The following is a 15335-nucleotide window of genomic DNA, read 5'->3' as shown; positions in this document are numbered from 1 at the left end:
GCTACAGGCCATCACTGCAAGTTCTGGACGCTCCGCAGCCCAACACCCCGGGAATAGTGCAAGAAATGTGAAAAAACTAAAGAGATGCAGCACACAGAGTTACAGCATTGATTCTCTCTCTCTCTCTCTCACACACACACACACACACACACACACACACACACACACACACACACACACACACACACACACACACACACACACACACACACACACACACACACACACACACACACTGCAGGGGTCTCAGTGGGTCTGAGGGCCTCACCTTCATGAGGGAGATGCTGAGGGAATCGCAGCAGTTCCGCAGCAGAGACTCACACTCCGAGATGGACTTGTTATCGAGTGCAATTCCATTGATCTGTCGTTGATCAAAACACAAAAACAGGAATAAATAACAATATATATGTGTGCATATATATGAATATTCTATAGATGAAGTCAATTGCATATAATCTTTGGTTCTTCTTTCTAATGTAGAATAAAAACCTTTTTTTTCACCAAACTCAGAAGAACGTTTAGATGGAGTTTTGTTTTTCAGTGAAAATGTCTGTGAACAGCAGATGGCACCAGAATCCAGTTATATATCTATTTTGAATGGCCCCATATTATACAATCATTACTTTATCAATGATTACCAAAAATGGCCTGTGTCTCTATCCCTACAATGAGCCACTCAAACTGTATATGAAGAAAGTCCATTCACTTCAATGGCCTGCTTCACTTCACAAGTGTTTTGTAACGCGGCCAGTTCTGGTAGTCTGCCCTCAGTGATGTCACAAAGGGCACTGGCAGTTCACTGATAGCGGTGAGAATGCTCTCTGCCAGTCGTTAGCTCTGAACTCAGAGACCCGCCTTGTTTTCTGTGCCCTTCCAAATGTGTCGAAGGGCCAACAAAGCAGGAGGCTGAAAACAGAGGGCTAAGCTGGCTGTTTTTCTAGAGACAAAGACTCTTTTTTATATATTTAAACGTGTCAGGCTGCTCCAAATGAGATCAGAGTAGAAAATAAAAATTAGGAAGCTACATGGGACCTTTGAGTGAATCATCTCAAGTTAGAAAGAAAAAGTTCTTGGGAACTAAATTTACCGCTAACAATCGATCCCCCACAGCCAACACGCAGTCCCTGGCAGCTGGACTGCCTGGAGCCAAAGTAGCGACAAACACTCCACTTTCCAGGCCAATGCCACAGTCTGCAGGAACAGAGAGGGATTAAAAAAAAAGAAAGGAAGAATAATAACAATAATCACGTCAGCCGAGGATTTCTCCAACTGAAACTGACAGCTTTAGCCGACAGCTAAAGCTTCATATTAATATCAGACTTCACTTTCAGTGTGGAAAGACTTCGACTGATTTATTGCTATTGTTAAGCCAACAATATACCAGAATCACATTTCGGCCTTGACCTCTGACCTTTGTGCCCCACCAGGTTGATCTGGACGGGTGTGACAATGCGTCCTCCCAGCGACTTCCTCCTGCGAACCACCATGTTGATCACGCCCTCGCCGCTCAGCACGGCTTTGATCACCTGCTTCCTGTCCTTGTTGGCCAGGTCCACGTCGTTTACCTTCAGCAGCCAGTCGTTCACCCTGCGGGGGGGGCAATTAAAAACGCAGCGTGATAAAATCTATTAGCATTTCATACGTGAGGAGCCCGAGCCAATACTGAGTTTTTAACGGAGCGTTAAGGCCTCGGACGCCTGCTGATCATTTCTGACAAAGGTAATCAGAGAGGCGGTCAAAGATTAACCATCCCATCCAGTGGTAATCATCTGCAGATTATGTTGTATCAAAGCCAAGGTCAAGGTGCTCTACTGTCATTCCAACATGCAGAAATGAGCCAGGAACCACCAGGAGAGATTTACTTTACCTCAGTCTTCCTTCCGCGATACTTCCTTTGTCCACCTTGCTGACAAAAATGCCACAGTCGCCTGGTAAATACGGATCGTTTACCCCTTCAGCAATGTCAAACCCAAGTGCCTTCAAATCCATGTCCTGAAACAAGAACAACAACAGATTTGTTTGAAAGAATAAGAATAATTCAAGTGTGGATTTAACGGACATTCAGGTTGTTCCTCACTCTTTGCTTCTCCAATTCAACCACTTCCGTCTCCCACTCCATCGAGTCCGTGTCGATGGCCGAGTCGTGTGAGCTGTGCACCATCAACTGCCGGAACCTGGCTTCCTTCTCCAGCTGGTCCTCCATCTTCTCTCTGCAGGAAAGCGCAAAAAAACAAACAAACCACACACACACAGATCCTAAATAAGTCATGGGGAGGAAGTTGCAGAGTCAGTTGCAAAATCCTGCCACAGGATGGCACAAAACACCCGGAATGAACTTTTCCACATGTCTAAAGTCTGTGTCTGGAGCAGCCAGAGACGAAAAGAGAAGAGAAGAGAAGAGAAGCTTTGACACATGTGGAAACTTTAAGTGGGGGGTAAAATTCGAGTGCGTTGGCGTCTAAAAATAACGCAGCGGCAACGACACAACTTTTAAGTGCCCCAGCGACTCACTTGAGCTCCTTCAGCTCGCGCGCCGTGTCGTTCTTTTGTTTTCGCGTGTCGTCCAGATTCCTCAGAGCGTCTGCCAGGTCGCTGACGGCTCGGTCCCTCTCCCGCCTCAGGTTGTCGCACAGCGTGCTGCCACACGCAAACAAACAATGAAACAGACCCATCTCTCCTTCTCCACAGTGCTCCCCATCCCGCCTCCTACCGAATGCTCTCCCGCTCCGCCACGATCTTGTCGCGCTCCTGGAAGGCCCAGTCGCGGCGGCACTTGGCCACCTCGGCCTCCTGCAGGGCCTCCTTCAGCTCCTGCGAGATGGCCTCGCACTGCTTGCGCAGCACGTCGATCTCCTTGTTGCATCGCTCCATGTCCAGCGTGGCCGAGTCTTGTTTCTGGGGAGGTGGAAGCAGACGGATCAGCCCACCATGTGTGGTGAGTATTTTGAGTACTGTAGTACAGGGCTCCAGGCTGCCCCCAAATGTTGCACTTTGCCCCTAGAATTTGAGACAGTGTCAGTAAATTTTCCAGCTACATGCACATGTGTCACCAGTAAATTTGCCTCTTTTTTAATCAATCAATTATTGAATATATTTGTTGCTGACAAACTTCTGATCTATTTGCAGATCAGAAGTTTGAGGATTTAAACCAACATAGTTTCTGTAATTATTATCAAAGTATTTATCTGAAATAGATTGAAAATGAGAGGAAAGGTGAATCTTTACTTTTTACTTTCAAAGTCCATTTACAGTGCAGCCCTAAATCTTAAAGTTAGGGGTCACTGTGCACTGAATAAAAGGTTTGTCTGGAGCCCCAGCAGTATAGTGCAATGCTGCATTTGTTTTCCAGAGTTGGAATAAAGGTTGTAAAAAAAAAAAAAAAAAAAAGAAGGGCTAAAAGCAGGAGGTGAGAAGGCTGATAAGCTGCACCATATAACCGTTTAAACATATACTGATTGTCAAACGTTCCATTAGGCCAGAGTATTTTCCCATGGAAGGCAAATACAATCTTATTTTCCAGATCCAAATGGATGTTTCAGAACGTTTGCATTGCATAACCCAGAGGCTGCCAAGCTTGCTGTCAGCGTCTCTCGATATAAAATGCTTAACAAACAAAATGCAACTCATAAAAACGACCCTAAAAGACAAAAAAAACGACAAGGTATCATTCAGGCCATTCAGTCCGCTCCACTTCTCGAACCACCTCACACAAGCCCAGAACGCTGCAGCGGTGCCAACTTCACCCTGTAGGACACAGTGAACCCTAAACAGTCTGACACTCCTGGTAAAACCACTCAAATCATTTGCTTCTCTCGTGTTGCTGTTCTGTGTAAGTCTGGATCAGAGCAACAATAATAATGATGATAATAATGATAATGATGATGACCTGGTGTGTAAAGGCCACCTTAATGGTTTGAAAAGGTCATTAAGGGTTCAGCTATATAATCCTAAAAATTGACCAGATGGTGAGTTTGAAAGTGGGTCAACCATAATCTAATAAATGCATGTCTCTGCAACTCCACAGTTTATTGTGAAGCCAAATAAAGCTCCGGCGTTAATCAGTTACACAGCTATATTATCTAATTACTCTTTCCCGCTCTTTTGTTTAGCTTCATTATCCAGTTCTGATACAAAGACGCTTTTGCTCAAAGTGGAAAAACCTGCCCTCCAATCAATTCTCAAGAAATTTCCTGCAATTAATCTGACAATCAAGTCTCTCTAAATAAAAAATAAAATAACACACGGCATTAGAAGCCACCAGCTGTTAGGGAAAAAAAAGAAAAAAAAGAAAGAGGAGAAAAAGAAAAACACTTTTCCCCACGAATAAATAAGACAGAGTGACGGGGATTAGGGTCCGAAGAATAAATCACTGCCTCCCTCCACTTGTGATGATTAATCTCCCATCTGTGCGGCCGCCTACCTGTCTGGCCTGGTAATACTCCCTCAGCAGCTGGTCCCTCTGGACGATGGCCTCCGTCCGCTCTGTGCGGGCCACGTCCCGTTCCTCTCGCACCGTCTCGATGTCCCTGCAGGCCTGGCTCAGCTCCTTCTGGGCCTCGGCCTTGTCCTTCACCTCGTGGCAGTACTTCTCCAGCAGCTCGTTCTTCTCGCAGATGGCCCGGTCCCGGTCGATCATGGCCGAGCCCAGCTCCTTCACGCCGTGCAAAGAAAAATTCCAGGGGGTCATTTTAATAAATAAAAAAAAATACTCACAAGACTCTGACACAGTGGTGCAGTGGCAGTGACTAGCGCTGCCAGCTCACAGCAAGAAGGTTGTTGGTTCGACTCCGGGCCTGGGACCTTTCTGTGTGGAGTTTGCATGTTGTTGCTGTGTCTGCGTGGGTTCTCTCCGAGTTCTCTGGCTTCCTCCCACAGTCCAAAAACATGCATGTGAGCTAAGTAGGGAACTCTAAATGGTGTGAGTGTGAGTGTGATTGCGGGTATGTCTTTAGATGTGTAACCCTGCCTTACCTATGACAGCAAGGACAGACCCCTGACCCCTACTATACATGGGGGATACACCACCAAATCCTGAGTAGACATCAGTATTCACTATATTGTCCTCTCAATGTATCCCACAATGCATCACTGAAAGTAGTGCACAACCCATTGTCACTAATCCAGTAATATATCGCATTATGCATTGCACTCATGCTGACCCAATGGTAGAAAAAGCAAGAAGAGCCGAGTGTTATTTTCTAATGTGAGAAGACCCTCACTATAATACTGGATGTACTTGTCACAAAAGTTCATACATGTATGTGTAAATTAATTGAATGAATGAATGTGTAATAACAATGACAGGAGTAGTGTGCTGGGTTCAGTTTGGTGTATGAGTACATAACTAGTTGGCTACATAGAACTCCCTATGCAGGGAGTAGAGAACAAGAGGATGATTTTGGACATCGAGTGCAGGAAGAGGCGGCTATAGAAGATGAATAGATGGATGTTCTCAGGTACTTGTATACAGATACAGGACACTTAACTGGAAAAAAACGTGCGTGTATGTGTGAGTTAAATGTCTGGGAAAGGGCTTTTATGTTTGGGAGAGGACTACATGTTTATTGTTCTTCATGTGATTGACGTGTGAAAATGATTTTCCCTGTGGGACAATCAAGACCCAACTACAAGTCACCTGCCATTCCATGCACGCAGGCGCTGCTCTCACCTGTCTGAGCGCCTCCAGCTCCTCGTTGGCCACCCTCCTCTCGGACGACGTGTTCTTCAGCTTGGCCTCGGCCACCTCCAGGCCGGTCTGCAGCCGGTCCACCTCCTTGATCACCTGGTCCCTCTCGCTCATGATGAGGCGGTACTCGTTGATGACCGAGTCCCTCTCCTCCTTGTATTTCTCGCTGTCCTTGGCTGCCTTGAGCTGCTGGGTCTTGAGCCGCGTGGTCTCCGACTGCAGCCGGTCCATCTCCCGCTGCAGCTCCTTGTTCTGGGCGGCGGCCTTGGACAGCTCCTGCTGCGTGTTGTCAAACCTGTGCAGCATAGGGACGGAGTGAGGGTGTTAGGCCGGCACCGTCCTCTTTAAAACGTGCTGACGCTTGAAATCTGACAGTGAAAAACAATCACAAATTCATTTGTAGATGCTCCAAAGACACAATCTTGATCATCGTGACAGGAAAGTTTGCTCTTGGAGAAACAGCCTGGCGGCCTGCAAAGCTGCAGATGGCCTGGATTAAGATGAGTCTTAAGGACTCTGCACATCTGACCTTGGCGTTAAGCTCCAGGCTTCAGGAGTTTTGTGGCAAAGTTTTGCAGCAACTCGCGTTAATGATTGAGCGTTTTACTGCCCCTGGAGCCTTTCGGTGCTCTCCTGCGATTGTGTTCCCAGCCTCGTCTTCCCGCCTCACCTCCTGATCGACGTGGAGTACTGCTGCTGGTAGTGGATGGCGGCGTCCCTCTGCTTCAGCAGCACGTCCATCTGCTTCTGAAGCCGGTGGTTCTCCTCCTCGGCCTGGTCCAGGCGGCTCAGGTCGGCGTTGTGGCCGGCCGTCTTCTCGTTGTAGCACTTCCTCAGAGCCTCGTAGTCGCTCTTCATGGCCTCCAGCTTGTCCATGGCCGTGTCATACAGCTTGTTGAGCACGTCAGACGACCCCTCCCTCATTACCTGGACATTGTGTTTTAGGATGCAAGAAAATAATGCAAAAAAACGTGGTATTTTAGAGTAAATACTGAAGAATTGAAAGTGAAAACTCTACTGAAAGGACACAGAAAGTCAAGTGTAAAATATGAGGTGTCCAATATTTAATGATCTGACCCTGTGGCTGCAAGTCAGTCAGAAAAAAAAGACACAGTTTGAGGCCATTTGTCTGATTTGGAAGGACGCTGTGATTGATGGAGACGAGTTTATTTAACGTTGTTTCTAATGGTCTCCGCAGGCAAGACGTTGCATGTCAAATTTCAAGAGATAATGACAAAAAATTTCACAGTCTGTCTACGAAGGGAAGCACCATGGAGGTGTGACAGTGTGGCGGCAGTTTGCAGCAGTGGCAACAGCGCAGCACAGGTACCTGCTGGTGCAGCATCCTCATGTCAGCCACCTCCCTCTGGTCGTCCTCGTGCAGCCTCCGCAGCTCCTCGCACACCTGCTTCACGTGGTTGTGCTCCCTGACCAGCTGGATGTTGTCCTGTCTCACCGCCTCCAGCTCGTCCTTCAGCTGGGCGTGCTCGCTGGCGAGGCGGCTGTGCAGGGTGCTGGGGAGACGCCGGAGAGAGTGCCGTCATGGATAAAGTCAAGAGTGTTGCAGGAGCTGGTTAAGCTCTTGAGAATTTTTTTTTTTAAAAAGTTGTGTGTGCTTTTAAAATTTTTTCAAAGCACACAATCTGCTTGGCTGTCAAAGACGAAGACATTTAACATGGGAGTTTAAGGGTTTTCTACATCAAAATGTTGTTATTATAATCTGCAAAAAGACAGTGACTTGTAATGCAGAGAATCGTCCGGTTGCTGGGCAGGCAACCAAAGTTATACATTCCAGGAAAGCAGGGGGCGCTGTACCAGTAAATGAATAGTAAGAGTGATCTTGAAAGTGTAATTTCAAGACAAAAAAAGTTGTCTGTTAATTAATGTTTAATTTTCAGTGATTAACATCAATTAAAGAAGAAAGAAAAATGATTCAATTGATAAAATGATGTGAAAAAAAACTGAACTCATAATCAAGCTAAAAAAAAAAAACATTTCCTAAAAAAAATAATAATTTACAGGCATAAAGCGTAGGAACTTTTTCTCAATGTAAAATTAAAATAGCGACAGTTATCAACAGCCAAGAAATTCAAAGTAAGAAAAACGTTGAAACCGTTGACTGTTACACTGCCACTGTTGTTGTGGTGGCGCACAGGAATAATTCAGCAGTCAGGGTTAGGGACCAACGCTGGCTTACGTGGCAGCTGACTAATTGATTTATTTTTCCCTTCTCTTTTTTTTTGTTGAGCGCAGCGGCAGCGATGAGGTTGGGCATTTTGTGCAACTTTAGCACGGAGGCGGAGCGGCTACTAAAAACAAATAAAGACTCTCCCTGGTGGTTAAACATGGCCCAGAAGGAGCGGCTTAAACGTGGCAATAATCCCTCATCTGTCTGTTTGCATCGGGCCAGATGTTGCGTCCCTACACTTTGGGGACAATATGGCTTCGGTAAATTACACAAATGCACCACCACCAACCCCACCGTCCCAGCGACCCCTCCCCAAACATCATCCCTGCATCCACTGCGCAGCTTTATCCTCATGGCACAGATGCCATGCCATGCACGCATGGTCCAGTTGACATTAATGGTGATGGTGATGATGGTGATGATGATGATGATGATTGCAGAGCCGCTCTTTGGCACGCACTCCTCAGGGTCATTGTATTCCAAAGACCTAGTTCATTATCGGCTATCAATTTTGTTTAGTTCGAGAAGCTGCTCAGGAGACAAAAAAACCCACTTTTCTTTCCTTTAAATCTGAATTAAATCTGATCGAGACGTGCTCATTTTTTTGCTTCTTTTTAAATTGATTTGTATTTAATGGAGGAAATCTGCTCCTTTCAGTCTGCTGAGTGAGTGTGCTCGCAGCAGCAGGCAGTGATACCGGCCCCAGGAAAATCCTGCAGGCGGAGCAGAAACGCACACGGCGCAAATGCACAGCCTGCTAAAAAATTGAAAAACAGGCCCTTTAGACAGGGGTCCGGGGAGGTGGGGGTGGGAGGTGTTGGGGGGTGTATCTCACTCACTGGTAGAAGTCGGCCTTCTTCACGGCCTCCTCGCACCTCTTCAGGGTGGTGCTGTGCTGGTTCTGCAGGGACTGCAGGTCCGCCATGGCCTTCATGCACTGCAGCTTCAGACGCTCGTAGTCGTGACCTGCTTTGGAGTTTGGTCTGTTTGTGACACACAGACAAAAAGGTGGAAAAAAAGGATGAATTGTTTACTTCACTTTTTTGTTTTGCTTTAAGGAAGCCACATGGGGAGGAGAAGATCAAGAAAGACATCTTGCAAACTTTTTCCTCACGAGAACACAAAGGGAAAGAAGGCGTCATTAAAATTGCATGCCGATGGCTCGTTTTACAGAGTTGAGTGTAGTTTGAAAACAATTTTTTGTCGCACAGGCCCGCGCCTCGCTTGTTTTGGGTCGCTTTTAAAAGCCAAGTTGGGTGAAATGCTTCTATTTAGAGACTTGAGACACACCATGCGTTTACACATGCACAGAAATCTCCAGGTTTTTTTAGCCCTTCAGAAACACAGCAAAAAAACAGGCAATATTCATCGTATGTCATAACCATGAATAATCCATCAGGTTTACCTATAGCGGAGGACATGTTCCCACTACTGTGATATAATCCAGTCTCCATGGAACACAGCAACACGTGCAAAAAATATATAGTCATGCTGCTGCTGCTGCTGTGTCCTCATTGCAACTCTTTTCCAACTCCTGCATATTAATGGTCGGGCCATTGATTCAGCAGCTATGCTGGAGAAGCTTTATTTAGCATATATGCACTGCAGGGAGTGGTGGGACAAAGTGGTCCTGACACCGTTCAGCGATGGAGAATAGAGGAAAGACAAATCTAGAGCAAGATCTGAATTTGTTCACAGAACACCTTGTGCTGAGTAGCTGTCGTATGTGGAAGAACAGTGGTGCCGGGGGACAGTACCTGCAGTCATCGAAGGTGGTCCCGGGCGAGGACAGGGCCAGACGCTTGCGTAGCTCGTCCCTCTCCCGGGTCACGTGCCTCAGCTGGAACAGCACCGTCTCCATCTTCTCACTCACTTGGTGGCTGTCCAGGTGGGCGGGCGGCGGTGAGGAAGCTTGACCCGAAGTCCCTACAGAAGTCAGCATGTCACCGGAGGCATGTGTGCCACTAACAGAGCTAAGATTTGTTTTGTTTTTTTAAGGGGGTTAAACTTCAACACGTTTTAAGTCAAAAATGCAGCCTAGAGGTGAAATAACAGCAGTGAATCGAGGTGTCATGGAGCTTCTTTATGTCTTTTCTGTAACACTTCAGTGAGACATGAGGACTGTTTGATGGAGGCAGCTAGAGGGGAAGAGTCTACTGAGACTCAGATCACCTTGAACAAAAATAAATATATATATATATCACAGTTTCACCATTTAAAAATGAGAGTGCAAAAATGTGCTATTCTTATTTATTTTTTTAGTTTTTCAATTTAACATTTCTCTGTTTAATATTTAAACCAGGGAAGCTCCAATAGGAAATATTCTGGACTGCTCAATCAGGATCTGCTGATCAGGAAGTCCTCTTGACCTGGGCTCAACTGGGAACTAAACTGCACCTGCTGACACATCCTGCAACAGCAGCTGTCGCTGGCTGTGTGGACACGTCGCTCCAAGTTTTACAATCAATCAAATTTCGACCCCATCGGGATCGCTGCAGTCCACGTGACAGAGTGACTGCCAGCCAACACCTTGGGCGATCAAACGCCAGCGAGTCGCACGGACCAACGTGAAGTCGCACAATAGCCTCCTGTTGGCTTGATTACATGGTACTTTCCGCGACAACAGCAGACATTGTCTGTCAACATAGGAAAACTTTTGGCTTTAAAAATAATATTTTTAACCACAAATTCTGATCAAAATCAGCAAACTCAATATAATAGAAAAAAATAAAAAGGTTACATACAGTGGCTTGCAAAAGTATTCATACCCTTTGAATTTTTCCACATTTTGTCACGTTACGACCACAAACATGAATATAGTTTTAATACAGATTTTTTTGTGAAAGACCAACACAATGTGACATACAATTGTGAAGTTGAAACAAAATTATACATGATTTTTTTTTTTTTTTAACAAATAAAAAACTGAAAAGTGTGGTGTGCAAAAGTATTCAGCCCCCTTTTCTCTGAGTGCATCCAATTTCCTTCAGAAGTTGCCTGATGAATGCTGAATGATCGAATGTTGAGCTAATGACTAAATAGAGTCTACCTGTGTGTAATTTAATCTGAGGACAAATACAGCTGTTCTGTGATGGCCTCAGTGGTTTGTTAAGAGAATATTGAGGAGCAAACAGCATCATGAAGTCCAAGGAACACACCAGACAGGTCAGGGATAAAGTTGTGGAGAAATTTAAGGCAGGCTTAGGCTATAAAAAGATTTCTCAAGCTTTGAACATCTCACGGAGCACTGTTCAGTCCATCATCTGGAAATGGAAAGAGTATGGCACAACCGAAAACCTACCAAGAGACGGTCGTCCACCTAAACTTACAGGCCGAACAAGGAGAGCACTGATCAGAGATGCAGCCAAGAGGCCCATGGTGATTCTGGATGAACTGCAGAGATCCACAGATCAAGCCGGGGAATCTGTCCACAGGACAACTATTAGTCGTGCGCTGCACAAATCTGGCCTTCATGGAAGAGTGGCAAGAAGAAAGCCATTGTTAAAAGAAAACCATAAGAAGTCCCGTTTACAGTTTGCCAGAAGTCATGTGAGGGACGCGGCAAACATGTGGAAGAAGGTGCTCTGGTCAGATGACACCAAAATTGAACTTTTTGGCCTAAATGCAAAACGCTATGTGTGGCGGGAAGCTAACACTGCAGATCACTCTGAACACACCATCCCCACTGTCAAACATGGTGGTGACAGCATCATGCTCTGGGGGTGCTTCTTCTCAGCAGGGACAGGGAAGATGGTCAGAGTTGATGGGAAGATGAATGGAGCCAAATTCAGGGCAATATTGGAAGAAAACCTGTTGGAGTCTGCAAAAGACTTGAGACTGGGGCGGAGATTCACCTTCCAGCAGGACAACAACTCTAAACATAAAGCCAGGGCTACAATGGAATGGTTTAAAACAAAACATATTCATGTGGTAGAATGGCCCAGTCAAAGTCCAGACCTAAATTAAATCGAGAATCTGTGGCGAGATCTGAAAACGGCCGTTCACAAACGCTCTCCATCCAATCTGACTGAGCTTGAGCTGTTTTTCAAAAAGAATGGGCAAAGATTTCAGTCTCTAGATGCATAAAGCTGATAGAGACGTACCCCGAAAGACTTGCAGCTGTAATTGCTGCAAAAGGTGGTTCCACACAGTATTAACTTAGGGGGCTGAATACTTTTGCACACCACACTTTGCAGTTTTTTATTTGTAAAAAATAAAATAAAATCATGTGTAATTTTCTTTCCACTTCACAATTGTATGCCAGTTTGTGTTGGTCTTTCACATAAAATTTCAATAAAATATATTCATGTTTGTGGTCGTAACGTGACAAAATGTGGAAAAATTCATCAAATCATGCTCTTCAACATAATAATGGTTTGTTCAGTACTTTGGACTGTACATTGACCTGAGTGTTACCAGTAATACCGAATATAAAAACACTTCCTTAGAATTTGGCCGTCCTACATCTGTTTAATGTTTCACAGTGCGATTTGTCGAGCAGGTTGTTTTACACATTAACAAGGCAGCTTGTGAATGAATCACACTGGAAATCTCTCTCTCTACAGGTCGCCGTGTGTGTATGTGTGTGTGTGTGTGTGTGTGTGTGTGTGTGTGTACACATGTGGTTTCTAAATCCTCCTCACATCCGGTTAATCGCTTGCATGTGCTCAGTGGCAGCGGCACAAGCTGCAACTTTAATGTGACAAACATTATCTGTTGACTCTGTGCATGCTGTGACAAACAAAACACGCATGCGAGGAGCCCAGCGTGGGCGCCGCACTCACCTAGGCTGCTGAGGGAGCTGCTGCTCTCCGAGTCTGATGGCATGGTGGACAGGATGCTGGAGGTGGAACCTGCGGGGCGACAACCAACCAACACGTCGTCACTGGAAGTCGTGGTCTGCGAGTGAAGTCGCCGGCCGTCGGCAGCAGCATTGTGCCGCTGTGTGGAGGCTGCCCAGCTCAGGTTACTCTCAGCTGGAGGAATAATAACGTGGGACTTTCCGCCACTCTGGGACGGAGGCGACTGCTGCTCGACGGCTCAGAGTTGCCAATGATCAGCCGGCCAGGAGGCTTGAATAGTGACGAGCAGCCAGGGCCCCAGAGAGGCTGCAGCCTTTCATCTCCTCTGACAACATCACCCAGTCACCTCCCTCCGTCCACACAACCTTTATTTAACAGCCTGCAGTGCTTCATAATTCACTGCACAGAAAAGAAGCCCGGCACCAAAATATGACATTTTTTTTTAAGGTTCGATGGGATGCAAATTTCACTCCACTGGTGTTTTGTGACAATAGAGGTCCTTACACACAGGGCAGTTGGCGAAGTGACGCGAATAAAAGACACGACAATGCAAACTTTTTGGTAAATTTTTCCTGTACATGCTTAGTGCAAGGCAAATATGCAAATACAATTCGCCAAGCCAATAAAGTTTTGTGCTCTTTCTTTGATGCCGAAGGAGAAACAATGGAGTCGACTACACCCTCAAGTGATGACGTCCTGGTGGAGCTTTAATTAAAAAAGACCAAAATAGAAGTCCAATATTGTTCTTGAGAGAGGAGATGGAGGAGGTCAACACGACGATCCAGGAGCTCAAATTTTACCCAGTGAAATTTCGCCAGTTCTTTAGAATTTCCCTCGGACAATTTGAAGGACTGCTCCGTCAACTGGCTCAACGAATTACAGAGAGCCGATTGATCCGGAACAGCGGCCAGCTACATGTCTGAGGTAAGGTGTTGATATATCTCGGTAATTTGTTCTCTCCCACTTCAAACGTGGAGCCAGTTGACGGAGCAGTTCTTCAAATTGGCCGAGGGATATTCTAAAGTACTGGGGAAATTTCACTTGGTAAAATATGAGCTGCTGGATGTCCTCGACATGCCAACATCATTTTGATTGGCCAGAGGTCTAGCCGTTCACCTTAACTGTTAGGATGCAGTGATGAGTCCACTTCATCACTGCTTTAGCTTGCTCTGCTTTTTCAGAAAGTGTGCGATCAAAGAAAAAAAGAATAATGCAGCGCTCAGCCCTTTGTGATGTCACAGCCTCCGAGACCGCCTTGTTTTCGTTCACTTCCAAACACGTGGAAGGTGTAACATAGCATACAGCAGGCTGTAAACAGAGGGCTAAATATGCTAAATATTTTAGACAGCTTTTCTAAGGCTATGTCATCATGGACCACCACTGCCCACACCAAGAGATTTTTTTTTTTTAAACTAAGTGCTATGACGACCTTTAAGTGTCTATAATGGGCTTAAAAATTACATCAATGTGGATGCTTTATTTTAAAAGAAAAATCAGAGAATGAATACGATGCAAAGTGCTTCCTATTAAGCAGTCAGGTGAACTGCCGAATCATCAGCTGGCAAATGAAATATGGATATCAAAGGTCACGTGTGTGATTCAGCACTATCTCATGGTTAGAAAATGTTTTGCAAGCAATGTTACTAACCCCATTGTTTTTAACCCCATTTCAAGTCTGAGAACAAATCTGTAAATTTGGTCACGTTTTTACACATAGAGCTGCTCTTCACAGAAGCATTTAGGTAATGAGTAAGGTTTTAGTTTGTTGATGCACAGCAAGATTGTGTCAATAAAACACATTTTTATCGTGTCCCGAAATGTCACACACTGGGCCTTTAACAGCATCTCGTGAGCTTCAAGCGCTTTTATGCTGCGACTGGATATTTCGCTTCCACATGGCTGCGCTCTTCCCTCCTGATGAGGATCCACAGAGCTCCTCCACTCATTTTCTGTCGTGTCAGGAATCTAGAAGCTTAAAAAAAAAAAGGTAGAATACGCCAATCTCCGTCCAACGGCCCGGGATGTCACGCGGCCTTGGGATGAGTTCCGTTTAAATCAGCAACTTCCAGCCCCCTCCTCCGATGCAGATCCTGGTGCTGGCGCTGGAGCCAGAGCATGACAAACGATTCTATTTACCCACGTCTCAGTGCTCTAAATCAATCCCTCCCTGGCCGGGTTCCCACTGGCTAAAGGAGACTATGAGTTTGATTAAGACTGGAAGGGAACCAGCGAACATGGCTCACCCCTCTTTTTTTCCCAGCAGAGAGCTGAAAGAAAAAAAAAGGAAGGGGGGAGTAAGAAAAAAACAACAAGAAAGAGGAGAGAGAGCGATGTGCCCGAGGAGCCGTGGCATCCCATGGATCAAGCTCTCTTTGTTCTCGCTCTCGCTTAAGTTTCCCATGACTCCGTCTGAGCAAAGAGCGTCTGGATGGCCGAGCTTCACCGCGTCAGCGCTCGCCCGCTTGTCTGCTCCGTGCAAGTCATGTGACCTGGACCTGGCCGCCGCTCGGACCTTCGTCACATCCAGTGTCTCGTTGAGCAGTCGGACTCTTTGCTAAATGTCACGACAGCCGAGGCAACAACAGCACCAACCGTGGTTTCAGTGAGATCATCACCACTGTGCACCTCTACCAGGCTGTCAAGTAGGGCTGTGCAATTC

General features: G+C 45.9%; 1 protein-coding gene across 1 annotated transcript in view; it reads right to left on the bottom strand.

Moving 5' to 3' along the window:
- The window catches only part of LOC142889456 (disks large homolog 5-like), a 38814-nt gene that overhangs the window by 14550 nt on the left and 8929 nt on the right, over positions 1-15335 (bottom strand). The window contains exons 2-15 of the mRNA XM_076028205.1: positions 12659-12727; positions 9632-9800; positions 8714-8857; positions 7017-7200; positions 6357-6613; positions 5669-5981; positions 4421-4651; positions 2711-2895; positions 2512-2637; positions 2078-2210; positions 1868-1992; positions 1412-1587; positions 1088-1191; positions 269-361 (exon numbers count right to left, since the gene is read on the bottom strand). Of these exons, the coding sequence (XP_075884320.1) occupies positions 269-361; positions 1088-1191; positions 1412-1587; positions 1868-1992; positions 2078-2210; positions 2512-2637; positions 2711-2895; positions 4421-4651; positions 5669-5981; positions 6357-6613; positions 7017-7200; positions 8714-8857; positions 9632-9800; positions 12659-12727 (2309 nt within the window). The remainder of the gene's footprint in view (positions 1-268; positions 362-1087; positions 1192-1411; positions 1588-1867; positions 1993-2077; positions 2211-2511; positions 2638-2710; positions 2896-4420; positions 4652-5668; positions 5982-6356; positions 6614-7016; positions 7201-8713; positions 8858-9631; positions 9801-12658; positions 12728-15335) is intronic.

Source organism: Nelusetta ayraudi, unplaced genomic scaffold (assembly GCF_046127955.1).
Source record: "Nelusetta ayraudi isolate G7.1 ecotype Tasmania unplaced genomic scaffold, CSIRO-AGI_Nayr_v1 ptg000022l, whole genome shotgun sequence".
In the NCBI taxonomy this organism is placed as follows: Eukaryota; Metazoa; Chordata; class Actinopteri; order Tetraodontiformes; family Monacanthidae; genus Nelusetta; species Nelusetta ayraudi.
This window is presented reverse-complemented; position numbering and strand designations above follow the sequence as displayed.